General features: G+C 42.6%; 1 protein-coding gene across 1 annotated transcript; it reads right to left on the reverse strand.

Annotated features, from left to right (window-relative positions):
* Positions 1–1541: 1541 nt before the first annotated feature.
* LPL (lipoprotein lipase) lies at positions 1542–16819 on the reverse strand. Its single transcript, XM_066569229.1, has 10 exons — positions 16753–16819; positions 9779–9945; positions 9479–9658; positions 8747–8858; positions 6701–6934; positions 6218–6460; positions 4999–5119; positions 4102–4284; positions 2809–2913; positions 1542–1858 (listed from the first exon to the last, which is right to left on the reverse strand). Exons 1-10 carry the CDS (start codon positions 16814–16816, stop codon positions 1813–1815), a joined length of 1455 nt encoding a protein of 484 aa, XP_066425326.1. The 5' UTR covers positions 16817–16819; the 3' UTR covers positions 1542–1812.
* Between the last annotated feature and the right edge of the window lie 1987 nt (positions 16820–18806).

Genomic DNA, 18806 nt, shown 5'->3' on the forward strand with positions numbered 1-18806 from the left:
AAATTGCAACAAAATGTGGAATCTATAGGGAATAAATCACTGTATTTATTTTTAGAGGTCTCAAATGCAGTGGCTCAATACTCAACCCCACCCTCAGTGACTCATCACATCTCTGCTGTAGTTTAATCAAATGTGAAATCAAATGTGAGCAAATTCAGAGCTATTAATATTCCAACATATTGCACTGTTTAAGACTTCTATCCCCAAATATGCTAGCAGCTACAGTTGGAAATGAGAAACAAATTGTGCACATAAACACATGCATATTTTTCTTTGCTTTTAAGATGGGATGATATTGGAGAAATCACCATCTCCATGCTGTCTTGCACATGCAGGAAAAGACTACAACACCCAGCATCAACAGCTAAGATTACACTTCTCCAAATGTCTACCTTCAAGCCCTTGTGCCTCCCCAGCATTCTGTTTACTCTTTAGAAAGTTAAAAGAGGGCTACTGCACCTTTCAGCACACTAGAAAAACTACATATTACTAAAAAATGGGGAAGCAGACTGCTTCCAATATACCTATTTTTTTAAACTTGCAGCACGGCTAATTTGAGAGTTTTTCAGAGCGCTCCTTCTTGTGGAGCACACAACCAGGCTGCTTTTAATTGGCTCAGCTCCTGCTTCCTGCTGAATTCCATCTCATGGCAAAAAACTGTGCAGCTCCTAGCACTGTACCATAGCCAAGAAACAAACTGAGGTGGATCACAGGCAGTCACAATTCCAGTACAGGGAAGTATGAGCATCCTTGTCAGCTATCAAGGGGATTCACTTGCACTGAAAACTGCATACAGCAGCCACACAGCTGCATGACTGACACTTGGTGCCAAAGAGCAGAGAAACTGTGACAGTTTCAGCATACGTGACGCAAGCAAGCAGGGAGAGGGTGGAGGGTGGGGGGAAATATCTGTTTCCTGCATTTTATGGTAGCTCAATTCCTCTGCCATTCCATTTTCACAGTGTTGAAGGCTGGACAGTTTCATTTGCAATAACTGAAAGCATAGATAAAATATCAAATGTCTGGATAAGACACTGGCATTGCTGCCTTCTTCTAGAGCTGTTATTTATTCCAGGGTAAGTGGCATAGAAGTATACAGCTTAACAGATCATACCTATTGCTAAGCAGCACTGGCATCTACCCCCAATTAAATACATTTATAACCACAAACTAAAAAATTCATCCCCATATTAAGTCAGTCCCTGACATCTTCTAGTATTACACACAGCAAAGGTGATTTTTTTCACATGGGAAACCTACTTATTTGCTAAACACACACTTGAAAAACAATGAACTCTCTCCACTGAACTGCCTGAAAATTCAATTTGCCAAGATACAAAAAACCAGATTCAAATGACTCATGAAAAGAACAAAAAAAATCCCACTAATAAAAAAAAAAACAAACCAAAACCAAACAAAATAAAAACAGCAAGATAAAATAAAACCAAGTACAGGGCTTTGTTTCTTTTCAATAAATATTAAAAAATTGCTATATATTGGATCTGATGTCAAGAAACCTTGTCACAAGGCACCATGATTAAGCAAAATTACCTCTATCTTTTCAGCACTTCAAACTTTGGCAAGTAGTTTTGCAGGTTTCTTTTGTTTTTAACTATTTGGATAATGTATCTTTATGGTTAGTAACTTCATATGCTGAGACTTTTTTTACAAGAAGTCTCTAAAATAGCTAGGATAGCAGGCAAAAATCCAGCAGCAGATAAATATTTCTATATATTTGGTTCTGAACATCCAGTCCACAGGGATGAACAGACTCTTCTCCTCCCCAGTGTGAAAAATCCTTGTTCTTGTCACTTAAGCAGATTCATGAGCAGAATTTTCTTTCGAGGCTCTCTTGGTACTGTGGAGAAAAAAATAAAATATAAAGGTGATGAGGAAGATACTTGTTCCCTCTTGTCTTATTTTTGAGAATTAAGGTTTTAAAACTCCCTACTTAACAGAAAGATAAATAATGTGCTTAGGCTTTTCCTGGCTTCTGCTTGATTTTATGTCAGATACACACACAGAGCTCTCAAGGCCTGTCCAGGTCATTGCCCCAGCCTAACGACCAGCACATGTGCATTTTTATGCAGAGCTAGATCTCAGTCCAGAAGCATCCCCATGAGACCATTCACACACAGCAATTGAACTAAAATAAATATAACCACTTCTCTCTCTCAAACTTTAGTGGGTAAAGTCCAAAGACTGTCTCCACATCTAATCTGGGTCAGGAAAATTATTGATAAAAATATTAAAGAGCACCAAAGGGCTATTAAACAAAGGCAGAATCTCTGATCCATAGAGATGAAACTCTCAGGAATTCACCCACCTGATGGCTGCCATCAGAAAGCAGTGTGCTAAGAAGAGCACTATCATATGCCTGCTCCATTCCTGAACCAGCCCCCAAATCTGCTGCTGGCCAGTATGGAGGGAGGGCTCTGAGCTGACCCAGTATGGAAGTTTGAATGTTCTGCAGCTAAGGGCAAGTGCTGAGACAGAGACACGCTTTCCTCTGTGTGCTAGTGCCTTGTCTGTAACCCTCCATAAGAGCCCCTCAAACTTGGCCGAGGGACTGTGAGAGGCAGTGACTAGAGCTTGCTTCTCAGACGTGCCAACAGCCACACAAGGATGGCTACCAGAGGAGGAAGCCAAGAGCTTTTAAGCTGCCAAAGTGGCCATACCTCTGGTTAGTCTGAGCTGTGATGCTTTTGAAGCCCTGAGAAGACTAGTGCAAAAGTCAATTAAAGAAAAAGTTTAATTACCACTCAAGGGGTAATAAAGCAGTCTAAAACCAATAGTGATTACTCATACCCTCCTCTCTTCCTGTTGATGGGCTGCTCCGAGCATTTCACAAATATTGCTGCCTCTTCTCCCTTACTGAGATGTGAGGTGCCATCTCGAGAACAGAACACCACTCTGTGGAATAAATATTGGAAAAATCACAAGACTGAGCCAAACATCCCTTTTTAATCTTAGAAAGAAGACTGGTGCTTGGAAACAGTCTTCATACTTTGTCACGTGGGGCACTGCTACTTTGCAGGCCCGTGAGAAAGTTATTTTTAAAAGAGAATTCTGTAACAAAAGAAACGCTGTGCAAGAACTGGTAAATGAATTATACATGGGCATCAAAGCATAGCCATAACTTTCACTGATCCTTTGCAAAAAAAAAATCTTCTTGTGGCTAAGATAGCAGAAGTTCTATCCCAAAGTCTCTTGGATCTTTATTTACACCAGTCTTGACGTGAGATTTTGTCAGGTGAATGAACTTGGAAGAAAGCCATACTCCCTCACATGTGCAAACAAAGCAGGTTGCAATTTCCAGAAAACATGAGCACTCACTTTTCTATTTATCAGTACTTTCCCCACCCCTATATTTGTTCAGCTCTGATAACTGTTCTTTGATCAAGTGACTGACCTGTTTATTCAAAGGAGGAACTTATTATTATTTACTATACTATACATAGGACACACATACTCTGTTCTGGGCCCATGTTCTGCAAACAGATCTCATGTTTAGTGAATATGAGTATTTCAAAAGAATAATGTCAAAGCACTTCTGTTCAGGCTTTGACGTTTCAACATTCACACATAAGCAATGTCCTGCAACAGTTACGTGCTTCAGTTTTCAACCACCATTCAGGTATTCAACCCCTAAGGAAATCCAACTTAACTAAGCAATAAATTCTTGTGCAAACACACTTTTGGAAGGATCTCTAAAAATCTCCATCTAAGCATGCTCTTTGTGACAAAAGCTATGCAAGAACCCAGCATGAAAAAGGAGGACAGAAATTGCAAACACAATCACTGATGGTGGTTCATGGAGATACTCTCCTGCATATTATAACTAACCTTAAGTAGATACAATAGTGGGATACAAATTAATTACATAGGAGGAAGACTACAAACTGCAGATCCCAGTGGAAGTAAATGGCTGAACCTGGCTGATAGAAATGGTGGTTTGATACCACTGGAGCCCTGATTAGCATTAATACTGCATCCATTTGCAACTGCCTAACATGTTTGTCCCAGTCTGTGAGATACCAAAAATCAGGGAGCACTGTCAATTAGAATTAATATAGCTTATAAAAAATCAAAACAAGTTACTTTTTCTGACTTTCCCCTGACTTCATTCTGATTCTCTGGATATCAAATGTAAAGGGAGTCCACCAATCTGACCAGCTGAAGAAGGTGTCTTTTTCCCACTGCAGCTTCACCATAAACAGGTCTCCAATATCCACTTCTGTGTAAATCAGGAAGGAGAAGGTCTTGTTTGTGGAGATTTCAGGCCTGTGGGGAGAAGAATAAGAAAAAACAAACAAAAAAACTACTTGAAATTCTTGGACAGACAAAGAAAATTAAAGAGCAATAGAACCTGGAATTTTTGTACTCCAGAGAAGGAAGCAAAAACACCTCTACCTTTTGTGGAGGCAAAAGGAAACATCCTTCTGTAGCAAGGCTGGTAAAATCCAGAGACAGTCTGCCAGGAAAGGGTTGTCCTCACCTGTGCTCTCAGAAAACCCAGACACCACCACCCATAACCAGTTTACATTCATCAGAGCAGAAAACAGCTCCATTCCCTGACAGCCTGTGTCTAGGGACGTACACACAAATTTCTGCTTATTTGTAGAGCTGTGAAAGCAAATCCCAAGTCTCCCTCAGCTTCTGCACTGAGACCTTCAGATGCATAAGTCCACTTTTAAGAAGATTTAACATGGTATAAAGACACTGAGAAGAAAATAAGAAAGCACTGGAAACACTCTTATTAAGCTGTGTCCCAGGTCAGACTTCATGTTTCCATATTTCAGATGTCTTATCAAGAAGAGCTCCTGTAGGATATGGTTCATTAATTTCCAAAGCAAATGCAACTCAACAAGGACAAGAGCAGATTCTGGGACCCTGTAAGATTAGTGCAGCTGAAGCCAGAACAAGTTTTTCAGTTGAGACTTTAACAAATTTAGGCAAACTCAACAGTACTCTGGAGTTGTTTTTGTAGCTACTCACAGTGTGAAAGCAATGTTCTCACTCTTGTCTAGAGTGCCATAGAGAGAGATCAGGAATGGCTGGTTTGTCTTCGTCATGTTAGTCTTTGCAAAGAAATGAATCTTGACCTGATAATGAAAGACTGAAAGGATACAAAAGAAAATGCCATTAGGAAAGCTCAATCTCCAAAGAGACAGCTGGCGATAAAACCACCCTGCCTCACCTCTGAAAATTCTAGGCTGGAATTTGCCAACTTCACTAAAATTAGTTTATTTCCCTGCAGGTGTCCAGGGTACTATTTTTTTGCAAGAATGTAAATATTAGCAAGCAAGGCAATCACCATTAAAGAACACCTTTGCAGCTCTTGCAGCTAAACTTTGCAGCAAAGCTGCCACTATAATACTCCCAGAGTATGCAGTATCACCTTCAAACCTGCTGTTGAACATATAAGACTTGCTATACTTGACTTGAAACAAGTAAGCTGTGCCCTTCTCTTACAGGAGGCTTGGTAAAAGGAAAAACAAAAAACAAAAACAATCCACTGACACTGCAGGTTAAGCACCAAATGCCAACAGAACACCAGCCTTACAGCTGCTCTAACAGTGCAGGAATGTGCCTTTCAATTGCTGGTCCATCACACAATGCACACTATAAGAATACTATGGGGTACAGCAAAGCTAAGGAGGAAAATAAAGTAGTAAAATCCAACATTATTTTCCTAGCTGTGAGGAAAATATTCTCCTCCCAGTTTTCTCTGGCTTTGTCATTCTCAGACCTCCCACAGCAGCAATTAGAATCAAGAAGTGCCGTGATATTTTAATGAGGGCTGGTGCTCCTCTAGCAAGTGCACTACCAAAGGCATAAATCTGATGCTTGCATATCTTTAATTAAGATGCTCAGCAGATTGAATTCCGCTGATTATTTCCCCAGCAGAAAGAAGTAATCATTCAGATGAAAAACACTGAAAAAGTTCCAAATGATTGGGCAGCAGGAGATGTCTAACTTTTGCTACTTAGAAACTTGTTACAAAATACCTTTCTTTTTTCACTCTACCCTACACCTTGAGTAGGACAACACTTTTCTCTGAGACTCGGATTCAATGGCAAACCACAGGCCAGCTTCACCCCTGCTCACCACAGGCACCAAAGCAGCAATATTCTCATCAGCAGCACATGCCCATCGTGACACACAGCTGAGCAAAAGTACCAGTCTTGCTCACCAGTAAGCAAGGAGTACCTACCTTTATAGGGCATCTGAGCACGGGTTTTCAGATACATTTTAGTGTTTCTCTTTGTTCTCACTCTGTTGACCTTGTAACCCAAATTGTTGCAGCGGTTCTTGCGGCAGCTCAGGCAGAGGCCCTTCTCAAAGGCCTCCTTTGTGTTGCAGCGGTAGGCCATGCTTGGCTTTTCTTCATTGAGGAGAGAGTCGATGAAGAGGTGGATGGATCGTTCATGGGAGCATTTCACCAGCTGATCCACATCTTGAAAGAATGAAAATGTGTAATATGTATACACGTGTGCATATAATGATATTAATCCCTAAGCAATGCTGTCAACAGGCATGATCCACTATGGCAGAACTGAGCTTTACAGGACGACTTTTAAAAGCATTTGAAAGAACATATTCCTGTGCCTCTCAGAGCTCTTTCCTTGCAAGACACCTTGCAGGGCTATTCAGGTTTCCCTCAGATGTTATACTGTTTGTTTCAGAGCAACCTCACCTCCAAGCCCTTTCTCAGCAATCAGACGCAGTGCTTCTCCCAAATTGCAACCTGGCTGGAAACCTCCACCATTGGGATAAATATCAATGTGTCCAACAGGCTTCTGGATCCCAATGCTGCGGTCTGGAGAGCCTCGGGTGTAGGTGTGTAGGACATCCACAAACTCAGCATCATCCGGGGAGAGGCGAGTGAGTTCATCAGCATACTCAAAGGTAGGACCAGCAGGATCCAGCCCTTTATGGGGCGAACCACAAAGAAAAACTGATATTATCTGCCAAAGATACTGACATTGATAACAAATGCCAAACTCAGCTGCCACATTGGTCTAGAATACTGAGTTTTCCTGCAGACATTACAGATGGATCACCACTTAAATATCATGAATGTACACAGGAGAATCAAATGCACTACCTTGAAAATTGTCACTGTTTAAAAAAATAAAAGTATGCAAACACATGGAAGGAAGCCCAGCTAACTTTCTCAGAGCTTTAGCATTTCCACTGGATGGGAGAAACAAGCTCTTAAGTATTTTCTCAATGTCTTTCATTCTTGTCAAGAACTGTAGAAGTTGTATCTGAAGTGTCTGAAGTATGGAAAAGTCTTGCTGACAACTCCATGCCAGAGGAACAAGTGGGAAACATAAATGAGGGCTTCACTGTCTACATACCTAAGGGGAAGGGGATTACTAGGGTAAACTGTCAAGCTGCAGCAACACTAACATCAAAAAAACCCAGAGCTATTCTGCCAGTGAACAAGTACTATCTCCTGTTCAGACAAACCCCTGAGAGCTGGCTGAGGGGACACATCTTTTCTGCAGCCCTCAGCTGGGCACAGGCACCCATGCTGCTCACTCCACTTGGTCTGAGCTGCCTCCCCCTCAGCTGTGAGGGCTTCAGGGGCCACATTACATTGTTCCCTGTCCTTTTCCCCGGGAACAGTTCATCCTCAGCATCAAGAGCAACCATGGAGGAATAACAGAGGTCTACTGACATGTCAGTGATTTGGCAGACTCAGTGAAAGCAGCAAAGCTGCAACTTAGAGAAAGGAAGGGCAGAGGGACTAGCACTTTGGCCTCCTGACTTTAATCTGCCACCTTTCAGGACTTGACCTTTCCAGATGTGACTGCTGCCTAGCCCACCTCCCAGCATGTCTGTGGATCTGGGATCACAGCCAGGCTCAGGTGAAAGTGCCAGGAGCTAGGCTCCCTTCTGAATGGTGCTCCCGAGCTCTCTCAGCAACAAAGACACCACAGAGGAGCAATTTTCTTAGCTTCATTTGCTGATGAAGGCAATTCCTTTGTCAATGAGATCAGTGCTAGTGGCTCAGCTCTCAGGTGCTGGGTTGTAAACCAGCCCCAGAGTGGCCATGCACTCTGCCTTGTCTAGCAGATTTCTCAGGCTCCAAAATTCACCTTAAGCAGACATAGCAACAGGGAAGATATATGTCTTCCCCAAATTCTCACAGTATTATTTCCAGCCTAGAATATTTCTTGAGACTGATATGATAAACTTTGTAATAATCCACACAGGATCTCTTCTGGTTATCTGTCCAGTCTTCCTTTGAGCCCATACAAACTTCTTTCATCTACATCACCCCATGGCAAAGAGTTCTGCAGGTACTAAACTTGCTGCAGCAGAATTTACTTCCTGTTCTGTCTCAAGGGTTCCCAGCTGCAAGGAATGACTGCCTGGATAAAGACAATCGGCTGACTTTCTTATGCTGAAAGAGATACTGTGACCTTTGCCAAGCCATGGTTTGGTCAGTCCCCACCACAACCCCCCAGACTACTTCTTTATCAGGGCCTACTCACTCATTTCTTGTAAAAAAGCAAATAAAGGTTTTTCACTCACTACCCTTGTTGTTATTTTCTGAATATTTTTCCAATTCTACCCCAGAAATATTGGCGCTGCTGTTTCATTAAATAACGAATACATCACGAAAGTACTGCCAGCAAGCAACAATTATTCTGGTGATTTTTCAGTAGAACATAATATTTCAGTATGGAAGAAATGCAACTCTCCACTCTACAGTCACAGGTTTTCTTACCAGTAATTCTGTTCACTTTCTTTTTGGTCAGATTCCCAGCAATCCCAGCAGCATGGGCACCTAGACTGTACCCCAGCAAGTGGAGATTGTTGAGAGGATAATTAAATTGCTCCTGCAGAAGAGAACAATTTGTTTAAAGTTCAAAACCAAACACAAAAAACATAGGAAGAATAAAAATAAAATGTTCTGTTAACACTGGAATTTTTGTTTGAGCCATGAATAACAGAAGAAACACTAAACAGTTATCATAATTTTGTGTCATTGTAAATTTCTTGATCTAACTAATTTATGGCCAAAATCAAAACTGAGAGGAATGCAAAATAAAGGACAGAATACAGGGCTGTTTATTTCATAAAGGTTTTCAGCCACCCTTCCCCACCAGTTCCTGGATCTCCTAAGGCAGGGCACATTTGCAATTCCCAAGGACTGGCATCTGTATAATATATATAGGATCCTGTCTTTCACAGCTACCTCTCACAGAGTCCTCAGAAATACTCTGGGCGCACAGGACGCCACAGACCAAAACGTAAAGTCTCAGGAATGCAGTACAAAAGGCCACTGAGTAGGAGACAGCCAGTAGACCAAAGCTGGAATTTTACCAGTCCAGCAAAACTACTCTCTGCAAGAGTTTAACTCCATCTACCCAACACAAGATGATTAACATAGCTGCATCATTGCTGTTTTGTCTCCTATGATACTACATAGAATATGAGACGTGCCTCCATGTCTTACCTCCATCCAGTCAATAAACATAGCAACATCCTTTCCCACCAGCCTGGTGTATGCAGCCGACACCGGGTAGTGCTGCTGAGCTCGATCTAGCCAGTCCACCACAATGACGTTTGAGTCAGGCTCCCTCTTGTACAGAGCATCCACCAGCTTTGGGACCCAACTTTCATACATCCCTGTCACCTGTTTGGTTTTGGTGATTTTAATTAAAATAGGAGAGATATATTAATATATCTGTGAGACGCTTCTGCTCAGTTTATCAGAAGTGTGGATAAAAGGGAGATTCCTCCCACTTTGTCTTACCGTCCACCCATGGATCACCACAAAGGTTTTACTGGTATGATTGAAGTTGCACTGTGCCAGGCTGTTCACCTGCCCAGGAACCAGGTAGCAGACATCCTCATCGGGCTCTGCAGGCGTCCGTAAGGAAAACTTGCTCTCGATTCCCGCAAAATTGTTTTTGCCTTCTTCTGTAAGAGCACAAAAAACATAGCAGTGTTTTAGGAGTACTAGGACAAAGTCAGAAGGGACAGGTTGGAGAGATATGTGGAACAGTCAAGAGATATCTGGGATGGGTGTTTTTCATTTCCTACAGTGCTCAGTGGACACAACAGCCATGTAAGGAGGAAATCAAAGGGTGAAAATTGCTCCCCTTCCAAGGTCCTGATAAAACAGTAAGAATCTGCTGAGCTGTCAGAGAGGTATGAATACATTTTGAGAGCCAGTATTTTGCCCATTACATTAAGCGGGAAACCTCTTAAGTATCACAAGAGTACAGAAAAGTCACACAACAGTCACAGACAGTCATCCAGGAGAGCAGAGAGTTACTACCACACTATTACATATTTTGGTGGTGTATCTTCCACATCACCTCAGCAATAATCACTGCCTCACAAGGCCTTTTATAGCTCTCTGTAGTTGCAGTGCATTAAAAGCTGTGAAGTCACCACTGTTTTATAAAATACTAGTTTAAGTTTTGACCAACAAGCAGCAGGTGAGGAGATCAGACACCCATCAGAGAAACTGAACTAGCAAACCAGCAGTCTATTTTGGAGTACATTTTCAGGTCATCTGATAACCTACAGAAAAATAAGCTGCCGAAAAATATCTTCCTCTGCCTGAAGCAGAGGGAAGGAGGGTGGGGAAGGAGGCGCCGATCTTGTACTGGAGGTAACAAAGTATGTGGTGATCTGCAAAGACCACTCCCACCAACTTCCAACCTCAAAATTTATGTACTCCTTTTCCTGCCAAGACAGAGAAGTGACTTTAGACTTCCCATTTCCTTTGGGAAGAAACTTAAATGTCTCCTCTTTTTATGTCTGATTCAACTCCTAAATGCCTCTATGTACAGCACACCCTGTAATTAACTTTTCAAAACCCAGGCCCCAGTTTGGCAACTTGAGTAAGGCAAATATTGATTGCCTGTTCTTCAAGTGCAGCTGAACTTAGGCCAGCTCTGTCCTGCTCAGCATTGTCTTTCCTGGCATCAAGAGCACCAACTTTCCACCAACTCCTAAACACACATTAATGAATGGCTTCATGCCACCATAGAGAACACAAATGGACAAGATAGGCATGCAAAACAGATTTCCACTCCCTTTTTCCACTGCAGAAGAGGTTTTCTATGATAATTGGTAGATTTGCATTTCCTCCCTAAAGTCGTGCTGCATTTCTCAGGTGATAAATAACTAACAATTCATTTTTTTCCAGAACAGTTTTTCTCATCTTCTCACTCAAGCTACCATACACAACAGAGCACTGACTTACCTCAGGGAGCTCTAAAAAGCCTGGGAAGTTCTTGCTGTGCTTGGAGGATCATAAGAAATCAGGGTCTAACCTCCCTCATCACATCTAAAACCCAGCACAGAGCCTTGTGACAAATGCTTACGTAGCAGTCTCAGAGAAACTTGTCAGCCATAATCAATGGCTTAAAATTGCCCAAGTTCAGCAGGATTTCTCACCTGTCAAAGCACATGCAGGAAAGCAAGAACCATTCACTGAACAGAGGCAGTACTCAGCTTTAGGTTTCAACCTTGATGGTGCTACGCTGGCTAGCTAATCCAGGATAATTACACTGAGGGCCCCCTTCCTGCCTCCTTCCTCCTAAAGAAAGGTGTTTTTCATAGACCTTACCCGTCCTTCTACCAGTACAAGCATTCACATAATGGTAAATATAACATTTTACCCACAAATGAAAACTAAATTTACCAAACTAACCAAATGTTTGCACTTTTTCTCTATTTCTGCATATTCAAAACTTTGTCATGAACTGACAGTATAAAACACTTTTTTGGAAAAAATCTTTAGACCTGCATTATTTACTTTTTAGCCAGAGAAAGAAAAGTCTCAAAGGCTGGTTGGTTAAATATCAGCTATGACTTTTCACTCAGCTGTGAATCACTAAAACCTTGAAAGGAACAAGAACAGCTTTCAATTGTAAGGCATACAATGCCAGGACTTTCAATTATGTATATTCCCTCCTAGTACAGGAAGGCGAAAAAGAATAGTCCACCTGCTCACTAGTTAATAGTGCTTCCTTTCATACCTAGATATCATTTCCCTTCTGGATTAAACTTATCTGATAATCATCCAAAATCTAAATTACATTGATATCCTGTCTTGTAGTGTGTTTTCAATTACAAGCACATGCTAGAATTTGCATGTAAGTTCAGACCACAGCTCTCTTGAAAACAAGCTAATAGGAAATTTACAATTCAAAGTATACTATACTTAAGGGTACACTTGGAAAAGTGCACAAAGCTTAGAAAGATTGCAGTACAGTGGCACCTGCTACTGAAGATGTGTTAAGTGCTTCACACATATTTGCGTGTTTCAATCTAACAATCTTTGATGGGGATTTGAGAACAGAAAATCACTGAGATATAGTCACCACCAAGAAAGAAGCAGCTGCAAAGCAACAGCCCATGAGTTAGTGAAATGGCAGGCAGCCACTTTTCTCATTTAACCATGTTGTATGAGGATTAGAAAGTTAGAAGAAATTACTGTTATCATCTTATACCCACAAAAAGTGTCATGTTATCTTATGTCCACATATGGTCAGTTCCCAGCAGGCAAGATACCCTTTGTATGAGGGTAGTGTGTGTGTAGTGGAGTTTATTACAGACTTCTTCATGTGTGTAGTGGAGTTTATTACAGACTTCTTCAAGAAGCTTTCCTCAGAATTTGCCTGAGTTTGGCTTTGCAAATTCTATAGAGCTCTGAGCACACACTCACCATAGTTTAGTAAATAAGATGTTTTAACTCAAGTTAATTAAACCATGGAAAACCCCAGCTCTGAGCAGAAGATATCTTGTCTACACCTAATGTTGTGCTGCACACATGCTGCAGTACCACCTCACATGCAAGCCCCTGCAGAATACAGGAACACACAGTCTGTACACACTCACCATACAGATTAACATCTACATGTACCACGCTTTAAATCTGAAGCAGAGAAGTTCAGCAGATCACTTCAGAAAACAAGCATTTCCCACTTCTGCTTTCATACCTCATTGTATTTCTTGGTCTATTAAACAAATTATTCAGAACCAAACTTTGTCATTCATAGACTTTTGCCACAGACCTTTTCCTCTGAGATTTAAAGGGAGAAGTCTCCTTGAATCATGTCCTGAGCCAGTGAACCATTGGGCCTCATTCCTACAGTCTTACACAAAGAAGTGCAAAGACAGCCAATGTAAACACTCACCATAGTTTAGTTAATAAGATGTTTTAACTCAAGTTAATTAAACCATGGAAAACCCCAAAATAGGTAGTTTTCAGCACGTTTCTGAAAGGTGGACAGAAATTTATCTGAATTAAGATTGCATTTTTCATAATGTAGATACAGAAATTAGGTATCAAGAAATATACATACAGATATTGAGATACTGAAGTAGGTTTTTATGACAAGAATGCAAGTCCCATTTCTAAACAAGGCCTTTGAATAAAACAGACTGGAAGTAAATACATGCAGACAAAAAAGAAATCCATACTTTTACTGAAAACTACACTTTCCCAGACATAGTTCAGCAAGGTACAAATGCATGTGTTGTGTATTGCCAAAGCTTCCAGGCACATAGTTAAAAATATAAGCACCTGTTGCAAAATAAAGTTTTCTGTCTATGCTATGTGCTCACACTTAGCATGACCTACAAAGGGATTATTTAGGGAACTGAAGCAGAATTAAATTACCAATTCCAATGGAAGCTGGCTTTTCAGGCTGCATCGCCAAAACTTCACCATTTTGTCATGCTATACAAAGTTTTCTGATGCTTTTCTTATACCTCTACTTGCACAATATGAATTTCCATTTTTTTAAAAAAATAAAAAGCTGTCCTGTGCAGCAGGGTATAAAACCTCACAGAACTCAAAGAAAGTGGGGGTGGGGGGGGGGGGGAGGGAAGCTTACAAACTGGAAGTCAGTAGTTTTGTTTTTCCTGTCCAAAGTTTGTGACACTTTGGACTTGCAACATGTGAAATTCTGTTCAGTTAGGGACTCCTATCAATTATCAATTTTGAAAGCATCCCACTGACTTTAGGCATCCTGACAGACCAACCAAGAGAATTCAGTCTCAAGTTTCTTTCACTGGAAGCCAAGGACAACTTGCCTTGACTGTGAAACTGTTTACCACTGGTCAGCTGGGTGGAGAATGTGAGTCTTGAGGAAGTAACAACATCTGGAATATTAATCAAAAGTAAAACTGCCCACATCACACAGGTTGCCAAAATATGATAACAATGCATTTGCCAGAATGAGTGCACCTAAGCTGTGGTTTTAAAAATGGAATCTTTGATAAACAACAATTTCCTAGCATTATGCACTCAGAAATGGAAATAGTATTAGCTAGGTGCAAAGATCCTCAGAAAGTATACTGCTAGACTGTGTCTTCTATAGCCCACAGAGACATGCATGCCCACACATGCACAACAGCAAACATCTGCACATATCAAATATTTACCAGCTGTAGTTAACTGGGCTAAATCTTCCCTCAGCCAACAATCATCATTAGGAACCCATCAATCAGTCATACTGAATTCCTAAGAGTTCTGAAGCAAACTCACAGTCAGCTGTAGCAAAGGGCCTATATCACAGAAATGGTTATCGTTTAATTTGATCTACACTATAAACTGAAAGCATACTACTGTGTGTTGCAATCCCAGGAAACCTACCTCACGAGTCAGGTTATTGTTTAACCTTGCTGCAAAAATATTACAACTTCATGTTTATTTATGTATTCCTCAATGGCAGAGCCCTCAGAGTACGTTCTGCTTCACTTCGCAGGTGGGGCCAATGGAAAGAGCAATACCTTTGGAAAGCTACTGAGCACAAGTTCAGAAGCTAAGTAAGAACCTCCCAGCTCAAGTTTTGCAGCTGGCAAACTGCTGTTCTCTCACTGTACACAGGGATGCCCACCCCTCTCCCTGGTACTCCCTCACAAATCTTTACTCAGCTGCAGCTGGGACACTTGCAATTCAATCCAGCAGATATCTAGCCACCCATCAGTCCCTCTGGAATAGCAATTAGCTGAAGAAAAAATGCAACCACTGTCAGACTTTGCAGTAATACAGAGGTAAGGATGCATGAGAAACTCCAATCGTGCAAATACTTCTGCACAGAGGAGACTTCAGCAAACTTTTAGGAGTGCTAGTGATCATGCTAATCTCCAGCACAACTTGAGGCCTGAGAGCCTCACCTCTGTGCCTTCTCAGAAATGCATTGTTTCTCAAAAGGCCATGCCACAGCTGCCCTGGTATGTATATCCCAAACACAAACCATAGAAAAAGCCAGTAGCTCACATCACACAACAGGGTAAATATGCTGATTCTGGATTTACACTGGTAAAATAAGGATCTGAATGTATTTCTAGCAATGCTTTTATCTTTTCCAGGACCAGCATTTTTTTCACCTAGAAAGTCTTTTTCTATGTTGTTTTTTAAATACTCTGGATTCTTGGAGGGCTGGATCACATGTTTGCTGTGGTTTCAAAAAACTTTTTACTGTGTTGTGCATGGAAAAGTGTGGACCTAAAGGCTTGAATTGTTTTAGGATGAGCACATAACCTGCTTTCATACAACCTATTCCTAAGAAGAAATAATGAAATTATTGGTAAGTCTGTGTCAAATCAGTTCCTGCAGGGATGAAAGCTTTCTCTGAGAAGACAGTTATTTTACTGTATAGAACTTGGATACTGTGATGAAAATTGGTTTTGATTGTCTCTGATGGCACAAGATTGGATTCAAAGCTAGAATACATTCCTTTCACTGTACCCTAGCACCCCATCCTCTTACTTTTGAATAGTTCCCTTCAGCTTCCCTGTACACAAAGAAGTAACAAAGGGATGCACAGCAGAAAAAACAGAAGTTTATATATTCCAGTTTAGGATCACAAAGCAGCTCTAGGAGCTACAGCCACCCTTTCTTCTAAGGCCAGAAACTTTTAAAGACAGATACTATGTGTGGGAGATCAGTGTAAGAAAGTAAGCCTGTGACAGGGCACTGCTAACAATATTTTAAAGCTTTTTTAAGTTTGAGTAGTAGTGGTCTCCTAAAGCTAGTCAATTCGGTCATAACAGCTTCAGTTACATTGTGATTAATTGAGAGAGCATTAGTAAAAATCTAGCACCATTTGCACATCTTCCACTTCCCATAGCTTGGACAGGATGTCTATGCACAAGTGCAGGTACAACAGGCAGACTGCGAACACAGCCATAAGCGAACGGGAGTAAATCACTCTGTTCACTTTTCCCCTAGTAGATCCTGCTCATTACAGGCTTAACTACATCTCGAACACATTACCACAATAGCGATGAAACTCAGCCTTGCCTTGTCTGGGATCAAGAACTGTACGAAGCTGGGATGCTGGGATAGATGAGTCCCACAGAAGAGGAAGCCGAGGGACCTTACCGTGGTGCTACTGCTGTGCAAATCCCTTGCTGGGGCAAGGAACTCTCGGAAGCCACCTTGTCTCTGAGAAAAAAACACATCCCAAACCTCAACAGGTCGCGCCACCAGCCCGGCAGGTTGTGCCTGAGTTTCGGCTGGGGAACAGGCTCCAGGTCTCTCCTAACAGGATGGAGAGTTCCTCCCCAGTGTCGCTCTCCAGCGCCTTCCAAGCCCACTCCGCGACACCCGGGTCCCGCAGCATCCCAAGCTCCCCGGGATAGCTTCACAAAGGAAGGATTGCAAACTCCCCTTTCCCGCCACGCTTCCCCCAAGCCCCGTTTCCCAGGAGCAACAGGCAGGCCCGGCAGCTCGGTGCCCCCGTGTCCCGGACTCACCGCCGAGAGCAGCCCCCCAGCGCAGGCAGAGGCACACGGCGGCCAGGAACGCCTTCCTCCACATCTCGCCTCCTGCCGCGGGCACGAAAGTTTCGGCGCGAAAAGAAAAAAAAAAAAAAAAAAAAGAATTTAAAAATTTAAAAGTAAGGGGTTTTTTCTCTGAAAACTTACGATAACTAAAACAGAAGTACGGCGCCGAAGCGCAGCGAAGGACAGGGCAGCCCGGGGAGCGCCCAGCACCGCCGAAACCGCTCCCACCCGCCCTTATGTCCTGAGCAATACGCAAATATGTAAATAAATATGCAAACATGCAAACGACCCTGCGCGTCTATTGGGCCAGCGCCGAGGGGCGGGGCCGGGCCGGGCCGGGCGGGGCGCGGGGCGGGGCGGGGCGGGGCGGGGCGCGGGGCGGGTTCGGGCTCGGGTTCGGGTTCGGGCCCGGGCCCGGGCCCGGGCCCCACAGGGCGCGGGATGGAGCAGGGCGGAATGGGAGGTGGGATGGAACGGCATGGCCCGGGCTCGGCACGGTGTGCTACCTTGGCTCCGAGCCCTCCTCGGGCCTGGCTCCCACAGCCTTCCCAGAGCCCTCTGGCCAGCCCTGTCCCCGCAGCCAGGATGCGGCCCCCGTTTCACCCCTGAGGCCCTTCCTGCCTGTGGCGACCTAGCTCTGCTATGCCTCTGGAGGGGTCTTCCTTCCCATTCCTGCTTTTGCACCAGTAACCGGGAGCTAACTCCATTTTCTGTAGAGTGCTTGCAAGGGGCCTTCTGCTGTTGCCTTGAAAAATCTTTGTCAAGACCTTGTTTTGCCAGCACTCGAGGGGATACAAGTTTGGAGAAAAAAATTAATTCACTGGAGATTGCATCTGTGCTCCTGAGAAATAAAAAATTGATTCCTTGAGCTCTTCGCCTCTCTCTGCGCTCCTCTCAGAAATGTGGTTTGCACTGAGATCTGTGTTGGCAGCCACTGGGTGAAAGGTCAGTTATGTAAGGACATTAATTTAATAACAATACTGGTTTCATTTCATTGTGCAGTTTGTTGCCAAAGGCACAGCTTCATAAAGAAGCTTATTACACCGGGAATGAGGACTCCCTGGGTTTTGCAATGTGAAGCAAATGGGATTCACTTTAAGGGTAACAGATCTTTCTCATACCAGACACTTTAGGAGACTAAAACATATCTGGGTTATGTTAGTGAGATTGTTCAATAAGAGATTGCTGAAGTGTAGAAGTAGTACTGGGTCACCTTTCCAACTTTAGGTTCCACTAAAAGACCAGTAAGATCTATAAGTGAGAGTACATTTTCCCCCAAGACACTAGAGTTTCCTCCATCAGCAATCCCTATTTATAGCCAGAAGGCATCAGAAGAATTTAGCGAGGGTACAAACTGTTCATGCTGAGACTTTTTGAGACAACTGAGTGGCAGGAAGAGGAGGGGGCTAACACAGTGGTGAGGCAGAGAGAGAGGCTGGGAGTCCAAACAGGGGATTGGAGATGAAGAGGCAGGAGAGACCAGCCTTCCTCCCCAGAGGATGGTGGTGATGTGAGCAGGGAAAAATATGACTAATGTGGTTTGTGCTGCAGCTTGCTATGTACTGAGCATATCCTCTGACAGTGTTTGAGACCCTCTTGTCGAAACAATAGCAAGAACTTTTTCATGTCTTTCTTTTCCCCAAGTGTGGATTAAACAATGCATTTCTCTTGATCTAATTTGGTTGAAACTCTATAGCACAATTTCCTCTGTAGAAATTAGCCTGACTCTATCTTGGGTCAGACATCCTTCCTAGAAAATTTCATTCCCTCATGGCAGCATGAGGCAAACTAAAAGAACAAACACTTTGAGGAAGGCTGCTGTTAGGGAGACTGTCAGGTCATCCTAATCACAGGTGATGCTACCTACCCATCAGAGCAAAACAGTGTATGAAGTCTACTGCAGGGAAAAGAAAAAGAAAAGGAAAAAAAAAAGCTTACAATATTACATATTACATTAATTTTGTGGGAAAATAAGTGGTGTCATTTTAACTGCTTATAGGATCAGGTAGAAAGGAGCAGTGGCA

The sequence above is a fragment of the Molothrus aeneus genome, chromosome Z, assembly GCF_037042795.1.
Source record: "Molothrus aeneus isolate 106 chromosome Z, BPBGC_Maene_1.0, whole genome shotgun sequence".
NCBI classification, from domain to species: domain Eukaryota; kingdom Metazoa; phylum Chordata; class Aves; order Passeriformes; family Icteridae; genus Molothrus; species Molothrus aeneus.

Excerpts from the sequence above, each read along its gene's own strand:
- LPL (XM_066569229.1), bottom strand. The coding sequence starts at position 16,816 with ATGTGGAGGAAGGCGTTCCTGGCCGCCGTGTGCCTCTGCCTGCGCTGG. Across the intron at positions 9,659-9,778 it reads TGGTGATCCATGGGTGGACG|GTGACAGGGATGTATGAAAG; the intron begins GTAAGACAAAGT and ends AAAACCAAACAG. Across the intron at positions 8,859-9,478 it reads TGTTTATTGACTGGATGGAG|GAGCAATTTAATTATCCTCT; the intron begins GTAAGACATGGA and ends TCTCTTCTGCAG.